General features: G+C 34.8%; 2 protein-coding genes across 2 annotated transcripts; both read right to left on the reverse strand.

Annotated features, from left to right (window-relative positions):
• Positions 1-1,866: 1,866 nt before the first annotated feature.
• On the reverse strand, positions 1,867-6,159 carry LOC120189944 (ruBisCO large subunit-binding protein subunit beta, chloroplastic-like). Its single transcript, XM_039193077.1, has 15 exons — positions 6,052-6,159; positions 5,100-5,356; positions 4,893-5,018; positions 4,566-4,703; positions 4,378-4,473; positions 3,998-4,240; positions 3,655-3,889; positions 3,404-3,573; positions 3,244-3,321; positions 3,066-3,137; positions 2,846-2,950; positions 2,661-2,753; positions 2,482-2,574; positions 2,168-2,291; positions 1,867-2,057 (listed from the first exon to the last, which is right to left on the reverse strand). The coding sequence occupies exons 2-15, from the start codon at positions 5,340-5,342 to the stop codon at positions 2,044-2,046; spliced, it is 1,830 nt and encodes a 609-aa protein (XP_039049008.1). The 5' UTR covers positions 5,343-5,356; positions 6,052-6,159; the 3' UTR covers positions 1,867-2,043.
• Positions 6,160-6,712: 553 nt separating this feature from the next.
• Positions 6,713-7,445, reverse strand: LOC120190357 (mavicyanin-like). Its single transcript, XM_039193446.1, has 2 exons — positions 7,229-7,445; positions 6,713-7,130 (listed from the first exon to the last, which is right to left on the reverse strand). The coding sequence occupies exons 1-2, from the start codon at positions 7,362-7,364 to the stop codon at positions 6,778-6,780; spliced, it is 489 nt and encodes a 162-aa protein (XP_039049377.1). The 5' UTR covers positions 7,365-7,445; the 3' UTR covers positions 6,713-6,777.
• Positions 7,446-13,373: the final 5,928 nt, after the last annotated feature.

Raw genomic sequence — 13,373 nt, forward strand, 5'->3', positions numbered from 1 at the left:
AAATAAAATTTTAATTTAATTTTATAATTTATTAAAAAATGAATCATTGCCTTTTCACGGCAAAACTTTCGAGATAATGTTCTGGAAAAAATTAATTCACGAGATAAAGTACTCCCAAGATTTATTGCTCAAATAAGGTGAAATCCACATTGTTGGTCGTAGGTCGCCATGCCTTCCGGGCGACCTACTAGGTCGCCATGTCTTCCCGGCGAGCTACAAGAGATTGCATGTGCCATGCACGTCCCAACACGCTGGGCATCTGAGGCCATCTGACCGAGAGCATCCGAGGCCATCCGAGGCCATCCGAGAGCATCCGAGGCCATCCGAACGAGCTATGCGAGGGCATCCGAGGGCAACCGAGCGAGCTATGCGAGGGAATCCGAGGGAAGCCGAGCGAGGGTAGGTCGCCCGGAGTGCATGGCAACCTACAAGGTCGCCCGGAGGGCATGGCGACCTATGTGTTGGGACGTGCATGTGCCATGCAACACGTTCATTCTCTCTGTTTGAGCAAGGGTAGGTCGCCCAGAGTGCATGGCGACCTACAAGGTCGTCCGGAGTGCATGGCGACCTACGGCCAACACTGTGGATTTCACCCTATTTGAACAATTAATCTTGGGAGTGCATTAGCTTGTGAATTAATTTCTTTCAGAACATTATCTCGAAAGTTTTGCCCATTTTAACTTTATATAAATTTAATTATTTGGTGAGTAATAAACGTAAAAAGCTGTCATGTCGTTTATTGCGATAGTTGCTATTGGAAACCGAATCTAAATAAATAAAAATATGTATAGAGTTATTTTTAAAATAAACTTTTTAATCATATTATATATAAACTAAATTTCAAAAATTATTTTAAAATTTAACTTATTAAATTGTATAGCTCAACATTTTTTTAAAAACACGTATAATAAAACGGATAATATGAACCGATGAATTCCCTCGCATATACGACATCAGAATATGGGGTAGCTTTTATTGCAGTGTTGGATTAGGGCAGGTCACCCTCCATGTGCTGAAAACCATTACCAGAAAACCACAATACTGATATGATTTTGAACCTTTCAAAGTGTGCTTCATCATTATTGTTATCTGCTGTTTTAAAATTACATGTTGAATACAGAAAGCTAAAAATATTTAGTTAATTCATGTACTGAAATATAAATAACAAATACTACTCCCACCAAACCTAAATAAATTATTTCTTAAATGAAATAAATTATTTAAAAAATAATAATCAGTGAAAGTTGGTTTATCTTGAGCTTGAAGGTGGAGTCACTTCCCTCGAGTTGTTTTACAAACAGGTTGAAGCCTTTGTTAAGGAAAACATCCGATAGGAGATTGGATTATTGTACAAGAACCACGAAGATAAAGAGGGTTAGATTCCATGAATTTGATTGGTTGGTACTATAAAACAAAATTGTCGTTTCTTGGAGTGACATATGATGCCATGCACGTGTGTAAAAATGATTGGAGGAATGTACACCAAGAAACTGGTATTAAAAGAAGTTTCACACCCAAGGAAGTGTGGCCGAAAAATATAACACAAATATTAGTGACTTTTAGGCTCAACAATAGAGAAAACGATCGTTTGAGAGTTTGGGGATTAAGAAGAAACCCACACGAAATCATTTCCCCTATATTAACAGGAAAAAAAATTTAGGGTTGCTAGGATCTTAATTTTTTAATAGTCTTGATGTTTCAGTCAACATGTTTGTCAAAATCAATGATGAAATTTCTTGCTAAACATTCAAAACTCTGGGCTCAGCTTAACGACAATGATATAAAATTTTGAGCTAATACTGGAAACCATCAAATGCTGATGTGCGCCTCAAGTTAAAGTTGGCGAATTAATTTTAGAACACATAATTTGCTATCACTTTGGATATTGACATCTTCTTCCCTTGCATTATATGAGTTTCAACAACGTCCATCCTACAGCCATAATCTATTCAAATACAATATTTCTTTGATCATACTTGAATCTTAAGTAACTTGCTAACGTGAAGACAGGGATCGATGTGCATAATCATTGTGCATAATAGTTTAGTACCCATAACCTGTCACACACACAAAAAAGCAAAGGAATTGGTTAACCAACAATTTGATAAAGCCTAAATGATGAATCGTCAAAATCATTTGAGTTTGGCTTCTAATCAACTGTAAAAACCTGAGTTATCCATAGGGTTTCCGGTAGGCAAAGGTTCGGGTTTCTTGATTTCAACAACCACTGCATCCGAAGTGAGGAATGTCCTTGCAACAGATGCTGCATGCTCCAAGCAACATCTTACCACCTATGTTTTCAGAAAACCACAAGATTACTTGATAATCGTGAAACATAATGTTCAACTTGACACAACCATTTTTCTTTTCTTGCTTGCATGAACCAGGGAGTTCTCGGCACTCGTGTCAATAAATCAGCCTTTGTTTCCTTCTTGAAAAGAGAAAAATGGGAGAAAATTCTCGAGCAATAGAGAAACTCACTTTTGTAGGATCAATAATACCAGCTGCCATCAGATCCTCATAGTTTCCAGTTGCAGCATTATAACCATAGTTAGGGTTGTCATTTGACAGCACCTGATGATAAAAGATGGATAAACCAAATGAGAGCTAATAACGAGTGTATTAAGGTAAAAATGATCAGACATGATCCATCACGATACCTTTTCGATAACAACACTCCCGTTGACCCCAGCATTCTTCGCAATCAACTTCATTGGATAGCTCAATGCCCTTTTAACAATATCTGCTCCAACCTGCCAACAATTACTAGGTCAGACAAAAGGCTCCATTTCATATTTTATATCCACAGCCAACAGATAAATTAAAATCTCAAGGCATGAATGACCTTCTGTTCATCATTCTCGAGAGTCTCTTTAACGGCATCAACTTTTGCTGCAAGTCTCAATAAGGTGCAACCTCCACCAACTACAATGCCTTCTTCAACAGCTGCCTAAAAATAATTGATGTTTCAAAATTAAGCTTTAGCCTGGTAGCAGGTGTCAGGGAATAGAATTTTGTAGTACAACATCTTCAGCATCTTTCATCAGAAATTTCAAGCAAAATACCTTTGTTGCATTGAGAGCATCTTCCACTCTCAATTTCTTTTCTTTTAGTTCGGTTTCTGTTTGTGCTCCAACCTAGAAACACAAATAATTAATTAAACAACATAAAAACAAAGATGATAGTATACCACATATATTTAAATAAATCATCAACAATGAACCATGCAAGACCAAGGCTTACCTGAATGACAGCAACACCACTCGAGAGTTTTGCAATTCTCTCACTGAGCTTTTCTTTTTCATATTCCTGATCTGTATCCTGCATATATAATATACTCACAAATTTAGCAAAAACGACAAAGGTGCATAGGAGGGAAGAAAGGGATCCAAATTCAAATCACCTCAACAAGGTTCTTGATCTGGGAAACTCTCTTATTCACTGCTTCCTGTGTACTTCCATCACCAACAATCGTAGAGGTCTCCTTGGTGAGCACCACTTTTGCAGCATGCCCTAGGACCTCCTTCTCAGCTTTGTCCAATGATAACCCAACCTCATCTCTTATCACAGTGCCTAAATATATAATACAATAAGTTCTAACAAGAGAAAAATGAAGATATCTGACGTATGGCTTTCATAAGATGCTGCACAAACCTCCAGTGAGTATTGCAATATCATCAAGGTATTGACTTTTGCGCTCTCCAAAACCAGGGGCTTTCATTGCAGCAATCTTTAGTGACCCTCTGAGCTTGTTTACAACAAGAGTAGCAAGAGCTTCCTGTTCAATGTCCTCTGCAATGATTATAATTGGGTAAACCCCTTTAATAGCATCTTCCAAAACATGGATAAGATCTCTTGCGTTTGTTATCTTTTTGTCAACCAGGAGTAACTGCATAAAACAACTTGAAGTCAGAGATCTCAAAATAGAATCCTGAGGGATCCACCTGTAGAAAAGAGCAACTTGCCCTGGAATTGATCCATAACACTTGCCAAGTACCTTACAATTTTCATATTCAGCAACCATTTTCTCACTGTCGGTAACAAAGTAAGGAGAGATATAACCACGGTCAAATTGCATCCCTTCAACAACATACAAGTTGTTTTCCGAACTGTTACTTTCCTCAAGAGTCACTATGCCTTTTCTTCCCACTTTTCCCATAGCTTCAGCAATCATATTTCCTACTTCATAGTTGTTTCCAGCACTAACAGCAGCCACATCTGCCAGTTCGCTGTCTTCAACCTGCAGACCAAAATCAAATGATAAAATTTACCTCCCAGATAGACATCAAGAAAATTTCTAATGTTATAACTCCGTTTAGAATGTAAAATTAGGTTCAAAATATGTGAATCATGGTAAAAAGGAACATCCCGGTTTACCACTTTGGACATCGATTTGAGGTCAGACACCAGGGCCTTAGTAGTTGTTTCAATTCCTCTTGCTATCTGAATAGGATTTGCACCAGCAGCAACCACCTGGAGAGAATAACCAAAAACCAGAAACCAATGTAGCAATAGACAGGAAAGGTAATATCCAATGAGATGTTTGCTAGAAAGATCTTACAAACCTTTACACCTTCGGTTATCAAACCTTGGGCGAGAACAACTGATGTGGTTGTTCCATCACCAGCCAAATCATTGGTCTTTGAAGCAGCCTGCCTCACCAATCTAGCACCAATGTTCTCTACAGGATCCTCCAACTCAACCTAAGAAAATTAAATGAAAAATCATAAAAAAATAAAAAAATGGGAAATATTCCAGTCAAACTCAGCAGAAGAGAACCCGTGATCATTAATCATTTGAAGAATTCAGAACATTGATACATGCAATCAAAATAGGAAAGACCAGCGGTTGGTTACTATTTGTTGTTTATTGCTTCGATGTATCAAACATACCTCCTTAGCAACAGTTACACCATCATTAACAATTTTTGGGGAGCCATACTTGCTCTCTAAAACTACATTTCTTCCTTTCGGACCAAGAGTAACACCAACTAGGTCTGCAAGTTTGTTAACACCCGTCTGAAATGGAAAAGAAGTAAGCATGCATCAAACAAATTGCCAGAGGATGTCCTACTAAACAAATCATTCACTGAAACTAACTTGTAGCTTCTTGATAGCAGAACCATCCGTGTTAAAATGCAACTCCTTGGCCATAGCCCGAATTTTGGAAGATTGTCCTCTCTGTAAAATCACCTTCTTTTTCTTTCCTAGAAAGGCACTTGATGATATAGAATCAAACGATGACAATCGGCCTGAAGAGTTCAAAAACTTTTTATCCATTTTCTTACTGCTAGAAAATCCTAGAGAGGCAATTGATGACATTGCAACGAAAGATGATGTCATTTTCTTTCAAGAACCTGAAACATTACATTAAACACAAGACGCATAAATCCAATTAGTGGCCACTAAAATAGATAAAGCTGAAGAAGAGTGTGTTATTACATAAAGTTTCACATTCTTACTGACTAATAATAGCCAGTAAATATAATAATAATAATAACTCTGAATCTTTAGTAGCTTTATCTTGCAAGAGTTTCAAACTCTTTATTCTTAATAAATAAATGCAGAGCTAAGTAAATTGTCACACAATAATCAAAATCCAATTCAAAAGCGAAAATAAAATTTTCACCAATTTAAGTTAGCCATTTAACAGAAACTATATATGATCATCCAGCAGCCATATCTGAACCAATTTACTAAATAAGTATCAGATATCACACTAGAAAATAAATTTTCAGTACTTACCCCAGCAACAACTATACAAATATACAGATATATATTCATATATTTAAAGCTACCTTGAAAATTGAGATGAAAAAACTAAAAAATGAACTTCTTCTATCATTTCTTTTATCGACCCATATAAACAAAAACCCAGAAAACTAAAATAAAAGCTTGTGCTGGCTTAAATGTAAGTTCCATCACCGATAAAACTAAGCAATAGGTAGCTTCACATATACTACGAAAACTCGGTTTTCTCAGCATTGAGGAAACATGAGGTTAAATACTAGTAGGAAACGTTTACTAAGCGATGAGAAGTGGGAAAATTTACATGGAAACGGCGGTTTGTAGTTTGAAATGACTAGGTTCTAGTAGTATTTTTGAGGATAAGGAAGAACACTCCAGAGAATAGAGATGGCAAAAAATGACAGCTTGGGGAACTCCACGGAGGGAATGGAGTCATAATATTCTATTATAGGCAGGGGGTTTTGATATGTGAGTGACGGTGTAAGGTTTTTAGCGTACTCCTTAACGTTTGTAATCAATCTCAACCGTTGATCGGGATGACTTACATTAAGATGTTCGTGACAGCGCACTAGCGCTGGACAATGGGCTTGTGCCCACTTGAATTATCACAATTTATTTTAATTTAAATGAAAGGGTAAACTATATAAATAACCACCTTAGGATTTTACCAAATGAATTCTAGGGAATATTTACACTTCTTAGGTTCAATACGATAAAATGGTCGGTAATAATATGTTGAGGCATATCGTTATCCGTCGTTATCTTCCTGGTTAGCATCACCGTGATATTTTAAATGGAAACTGCTTCAATGAGGTTGCCGCTCATCATTGCTCATACTAAACTCAAGCAGTTTGCAGTGTCAATCATGATTCATGGCATAGACAAGTTTATCAAATATTGGTTCCAATGAAATACTTTGGTAAATGATGAATTCAAATACGAATGTAACAAACATTAATGTCTTTCACTGAATGAAGAGAGAGAGAAAAAACTACTAAAACAAAGAAAACTAAGAGGTTTACGGTGCACGTCATACCAAAGCTAAAACAGTGACGATAAGAGCTAGAAAGAGTGAAGTAAGTGCCACTGTAACAACTATTCCTGAACTAGGATGAGGCCCCGGTGCAAGCCCAGCCTCATGGGGATTCGCAATGGCAGGTGGAGGCTCTTCTCTTTGGTGCAAACCCATCACCTGGATCATCAATCTCTCACCATTCTTGCAGTGATCGAGGATTCCACTGATGAAATAGAAGGACCCAGGCCTATAGAGATTGACAGCAATGTTTCCTTCGTTAAACAAATAGACGGGATTATTTGAGTTGCAGTGATAATAATCCCATTTGTCCACCACAAGGACTGAATCATTCCGACCAAACTCAAAATCTGCATGCAGTAGAGAATATAATATAGCTAAACATCAGAAACTTCACAGAAAAATAAGCTCCAGTGATGGGTATTAAAAAGTAAAAAAAAAAACTCACAAAGGGAATCTCCAACACGAAACCTTTTACTGCTCGTCCACTGGCTATACACATCAGGGTTGTTCACACTGGGCTGCTGCCAACCTATATGATCGCCCACTTTGAACTGCTTGGAAGCTTCAACCCAGCCATTCATGGCAGCTGCTACAATAAAAAAACAAGTTCAATAGATCAAACCCCTGGAATACTCCATGTTTAATCAGTCCTCGATTTAATCGCTTGTATAAAGATTCAGATTTCAGGCTAGTGAACGATAGTGAGAGAATATATATACTGATGAACTTGAGAAGTAAAAATAGGAGAATAATTTGGAAGTGCGTTTGAACGTGAGAGATGGGCGGGCGTGGGAGGGGCGGTTATGCAGCAACGTACGTTGCTTTTATGATGGGCATGGATCTTGTTGCTTGTTTGGGCTTGTTGGACCTGGAACCAACTTCAACCGGGGATTCAAAAACGCTAAATAGATTATTGCATTATTTTTATTGTCTAATAATTTAGGGTCACAAAACACTTTATTTGAAGCATTTGCTATGATCCAAAATAGATTCATCGAATCAAACAAATAATTAAATAGATATCCAATAATTTTGTTACAAAAAATCATAATTTAGTAAATATTTTCTTAAGAGCGTAATATAGTAATATTTTTTCTATACTTATCTAATAAAAAAAATTCCTATGATCAATTGTATAAGAAACTAGTCACTTAAATTCACACAAGAACCTTACAAAGAAAAGGTTAAAAAAACTTAATTAAATAAACTCGAGCAAAATATAGATACGAACATATCTGACCGCGTCAAAAAACGAACCACAAATAAGATCAAACTATTAAAGATCATCAATAAACAACAAATTAGAGTTGAGCGAAGTGATTTTTTTTATATATGAACGCAAATTATGTATCTAAATCCAATCTAAGAGTCAAAATCAAGTAAAATCAACATGATAGTAATTAAGTATCATCATGATCAGTTGGTTGTGACTATGTAATATCTGACCTTGAGAAAAATAAATAAAAGTAACGGTTAAATGACTAAAAACGTGTCATAAAAATAAAATTATTAAAAATAAAAAAATAAAGATACAATGTAATAAAATATAAAAAACAATGAATATTAATCACCTGATTTTATAAAATATGAAAGTCAGGATTATACATATACGGTATGCTCTATAGTATTGATTTATTGATTCAAGTGTAATGGAAGCTTTTCACCTTCACTGCTGTAATTTTCAATCTTATTAAAAAATTAGCTGATCTTATTCTTATATGTAATGGGGTAAGAGGAGGTAGGATAGTAAGTTGCCCCCAACGCCAAATTGAGAGCAACTTCCGTGAAAGACCTCCGTTATAAATTGCCCTAAGTGGGACTCGATCCTACAACCACAAGATTAAAAGCCTTGTCCTCTACCAACTGAACTAGACGGATAATTTTGTAATTTTCAATCTTATTGTTAAACAATAAACCTTTATAATTATTACTATCCAATCTCATTATTGCGCTAAACATAATCATGGTGAACCCAAAAATATCATATGAATATTAAATGCGATGAAATTGGAAATTGGGATGTTGTTAGCTTCCTGTATTTATTTAATTTTCTCGAAAATGCTCATAATCATATACCGATATTATATTATGTGCAAAATATTAATAATTCATTGTATTTTTATTTGATATCAGTATGATAATTATAAAAAAACAATTAAAACTTATTTTTTATCTAAAAAAGTATACAGTCCAATATCTAATTAGGATGCGGTGTAAATATTGAAGAGGGATTTGGAAAATTACGAGAGGTGCCACGTCATGAATAAGATCAGCAGCGCATAAAAAATAAAAATTAATGAGCCCACCAGATTTGTTGCCGGATCATGCTTGTCTCGTAGTTCTTGCCTAAAACGCAAAGTGTCCAAGAAACAGAACATCGATACCATGTGCGTATCACGTGCTGGTGTTTTCATGTGCATGATTTCCATGGATCATGATGATACCGCCTTTTCACTTAAATTATACGACGGGTGTGGTATGTATCAATGTACGTTGCTGATGTTGATGATGATCCAAAGTTTGTCTACATGATGGACGGTGGATAATGATTACACTCCCAATCCTCAGGAGAGTTGTTGCCTTAAATTAAGCGGTTTCCACTACTACGTGTATAGAATAATCATTAAATTAAATGCCAAGTGGACCGATATAGCGTTGCTATGTATTATGTTTTATTTTTGTCAAACTGAATATATAAAAATAATCAAGGTAATATTTATTTTAAATATTTTCAGTTTTTAAAAGTAAAAATTTAAATATTTTTATAAATATCGATTGTGAATTTAGAATGTTTAATTATAACAAATATCGTCTTAACCGTTAAGGTCACCTGATATAATAGTAAAATATATTAGAGAAAATAACCTCAGTGACCGAAAATGCTTTATAATATACGATTTTGATCAACTTTTTTTCGATTTGTTAAAATAACCAACAAAATCGCAATGCGATCTCTAAATCGCAACGCGATCTCCAGTATCGCAAATCAGTTTCCAGATTCACAACGCGATTTGACTATCGCAACGCGATAATATAAAATCACAACGCGATTCTAGAAAATCGCAATGCGAATTAATACAAAATTGCAATGCGATTTTCCAAATTCGTTGCGATAGTCCAAGTTCACGTTGCATTTGTTTCTTAACGACTGGTGGTATTGCATTTGTTTCTTAAGAATTTTCTCTAAAAATACAGTATCCGCGCGGACGTGTCGAAGACACGTATTACCACGACCACGACCCGACCCTAGACGACGGCGGCGGCGGTGCGCGAGAGTCTCCCTTGTTCTCTTTCACTCAACAAGGAAGTGAGAAATCCAAGCCTTAAATACCCATTCTCAATAGTGTTTACAATACTATGTGGGATTGAACATTACAAACACTTGGGAATCTTTTACACTATCGTAACACATTCTTTATTGTTTCAAAATAAGATCTTACAAATATGGCTTGGGAATCTTTTACACTATCGCAACACATTCTTTATTGTTTCAAACTCCACGTGAATTTGGAATAGTTTAAATGTAAACTTATTTTGGATTTTTCACTATCGCAACACATTTTAACTATCGCAACACATTTTTCAAAATCGCGTTGCGAATCTGGAAATCGCGTTGCGAATCTGGAAACTAAGTTGGAAAATTAGAGTTCGCGTTGCGATTTTATTGGTCATTTTGGTAAATCCAAAAAAAATTGATTAAAATCGTATATTATAAGACATTTTCGGTCACTAAGATTATTTTATCTCATTATTATGGTGTAATAGTTCGAGCCTCTAAATTAGAAATGATTTTATTAAAATCTAATATAATTCCAGCAATGCAACGGTCGGATCCTTGAATATGATGGATCAAAATCGAGTAACAAATAAATCTGGGGGAAATGATAATTGTGGCGAACATGCTTAAAGAAGAAGGCTTGTTTTATATTGTGATTGGATGGTGAAAACGTGCACGAAGGGAGAGCGTACAAGTTTCATATTTTGGTTTGTTTGCTACTGAACAATACCAATGAGTAATGATGCGTGAGAAAAGTTGAAGTATCCTTCTTTGATTTGCAAATAAGGCAAAGGAGACCTGTGGGGACAATTTGTATGTCCTAAAAATACTAACTTGTAGGAATTATGACACTCTCTTCATTATTCGGAAGGTTGGTAGAATTTGACTTCTCTATCATTACTACTATTACTGCCTTTATGAAACTAATCCGAATACATTCATAACAAGAAAAATACACGCATTTACCCCATTGTGGAAAATCAAATTTATTTCAACGCCTTTATTATTAGGTATATTACGTCATTTTTTTTGGATAAATTCATTTTTATTATCCAAGAGCAAAAATCTGCTGTAAAAGAACAGTAAGTACTTACAAGAGTATTCAGAACTTACAATCAAAATTACAACAAAACAACTTCAATAAGCAATACTTCATTGATTACAAAGTGTGATATTGACACTATCAATCATATTAATGTTTCTACCCCATAATTTGATTGAAATGGTATCTTTAATGGTGTTGAACATAGCTTCAAAAGATCTTGAGCAACCTGTAAATAACATTTTGTTCCTCTCTTCCCATATAGTATAAGTAAAAGATGTCCAAGCAAGCTTCATGATAGTAACTAGTAGGGATTTACCTTTACATGTAGCACATGCCCAAGATATGTGTTCTTCCCAAGAGCGTGGTCTTCTTCGAATGCCATTTAGGTGCAAAATCGCATCCCACAGTGAGCTAGACAAAGGACAATGAAGAAATAAGTGATCCCTAGATTTCAAAGAGACATTGCAAAGCACACATGTATTATCAATCTCAAATCCCATTCCAAGCAATCAATCTTTATTTGGAAGTCTATCACAAAGCCATCCAAGTAATAATGCTAATTTTTGGGATATGTATTTTCTCTTCTCTGTTTCTGATTTGAAGCAAAATATCCTATATTACGTCATTGGTTATTAAAGTTTACGTAAATTTTTCTTTTCATCATTAAAATTTAATAACTTACAAAACGGCCACTCAATCATAAAATAATATTATATTTTTAATAAATCAATACAATTCAATAAGATGATAACACGTATCGTCATTTTATTGGTGATAAAATACTTGATAATATAAAGTGTAAGGTATGAGGTTTTGAAGCGGGACCTTTTGAGAGAAGAACCAACACATATTCATTGGATCAAGCTCTAGACTTTATGGATCTAAATAAGGGACATCAATAGTAAAATAGAATGTGTTATTCTTGGAGGATTCGAGTTCGAACAGTTGTATTTGTAAGGTGTGAGTTGTTAACATACTAAAAAAATTATGGACAGACATATACTATCTTATATCTCTAGTATGTTAAAACAAATTTAAGATTCAATAAATTGTTGATAAATTAATTGTATACTAAGGACTGAGTGGCCGTTTTATTATAAATTGAAAATGTCAGTGGATATTTTAAAATTTTTAAAACTCCGATAATAAAAATAAAAACTTGTCCAAACTTCAAAGACCCGTTGTTTGCTCTTATTACTAATTTTCAGTGACGGTTGATTTGGGCTTAAAGCTTTTTGGCGAAAATAATATTTCGATTAATCACAATCTTGTATAGATTCTTTTCGTATTGAAGTTTTAAATGTAATAAATTGATACATAATCTTGACTTTTGAAGTAAATACAATATAAGTATTTGTTGTTTTGATAGGTGGTATTGGTTTAACTACCAAGTTAGATATATGCTCTTAATGAGTATTTAATTCACAATCTAAGAAGATAAAAGTTGCAGGTTCTAATATAAGCTGGACTGTTAATAGAATTTTTAAATTGCGTGCTACAACTTACACTATTCTTTCTTCTTCTGGTTTGTTAAAGCTAAGGGACATCTGGGATTCAATTCGTAATAAAGGGGAGAAAGTTTCCTGGCACAAACTTATATGATTCCCAATGCACATTCCAAAATACAGTTTGATCACTTGAATGGCATTGATGAACAGACTTCCTACTAGAGATCAGTTACTCAAAATGAGAATCAATTATGAAGATATTTGTGTTAATTGCAACATCGAGTAAGAGACTAGGAATCATATTTTTTCTCAATGTCCTATTGCTGTTCGTCTTTGGAATTCTATAATGTCGCTCAACGGATTGAATAGTACATTCTTATCATGGGATGTTATGGTTGCTACGGCTGCTTCAACATGGAAAGGTAAGTCTCTTCTCACCACAATCTTGAAGATCTCATGGACTGCATATATATACTTACTGTGGGAAGAAATGAATCACATAATTTTTCAAGGTCGTCATAGAACTATTGAAGACATGCTGAAGAAGATTAAAGAATCTGTTGGAATACAACTTAAGGGTAGAAATATTAATAGATTAGATAGTACTAATGTTAACCTTTGTAATGTTTGGGGTATAGTCTAATCAATCTATATTTGTTGTAAGTAGGTTGTTTTTAGTCTTCTTTGTTACAGATTGATTGATTACTCTGTAACAATTCTATTATATTTGGATAATACAATTCGATTCATCCACACAAAAAAAAGTTGTCAATTAAAAGCTTTTAACCGCTTGCTCTAAATATTGTTGACATTTTAAAGA

The sequence above is a fragment of the Hibiscus syriacus genome, unplaced genomic scaffold (genome assembly GCF_006381635.1).
Source record: "Hibiscus syriacus cultivar Baekdansim isolate YM2019G1 unplaced genomic scaffold, ASM638163v2 tig00116962_pilon, whole genome shotgun sequence".
Classification (NCBI taxonomy): Eukaryota; Viridiplantae; Streptophyta; class Magnoliopsida; order Malvales; family Malvaceae; genus Hibiscus; species Hibiscus syriacus.

Bases quoted from the DNA above. Each gene is read 5' to 3' on its own strand.
- LOC120190357 (XM_039193446.1), bottom strand. From the start codon at position 7,364: ATGAATGGCTGGGTTGAAGCTTCCAAGCAGTTCAAAGTGGGCGATCAT. The intron at 7,131-7,228 runs GTGAGTTTTTTT...TACTGCATGCAG, and splicing joins TCGTGTTGGAGATTCCCTTT to ATTTTGAGTTTGGTCGGAAT.
- LOC120189944 (XM_039193077.1), bottom strand. From the start codon at position 5,342: ATGACATCATCTTTCGTTGCAATGTCATCAATTGCCTCTCTAGGATTT. The intron at 5,019-5,099 runs GTTAGTTTCAGT...TTTCCATTTCAG, and splicing joins CTGCTATCAAGAAGCTACAA to ACGGGTGTTAACAAACTTGC. The intron at 2,754-2,845 runs GTCATTCATGCC...AATTGTTGGCAG, and splicing joins TCGAGAATGATGAACAGAAG to GTTGGAGCAGATATTGTTAA.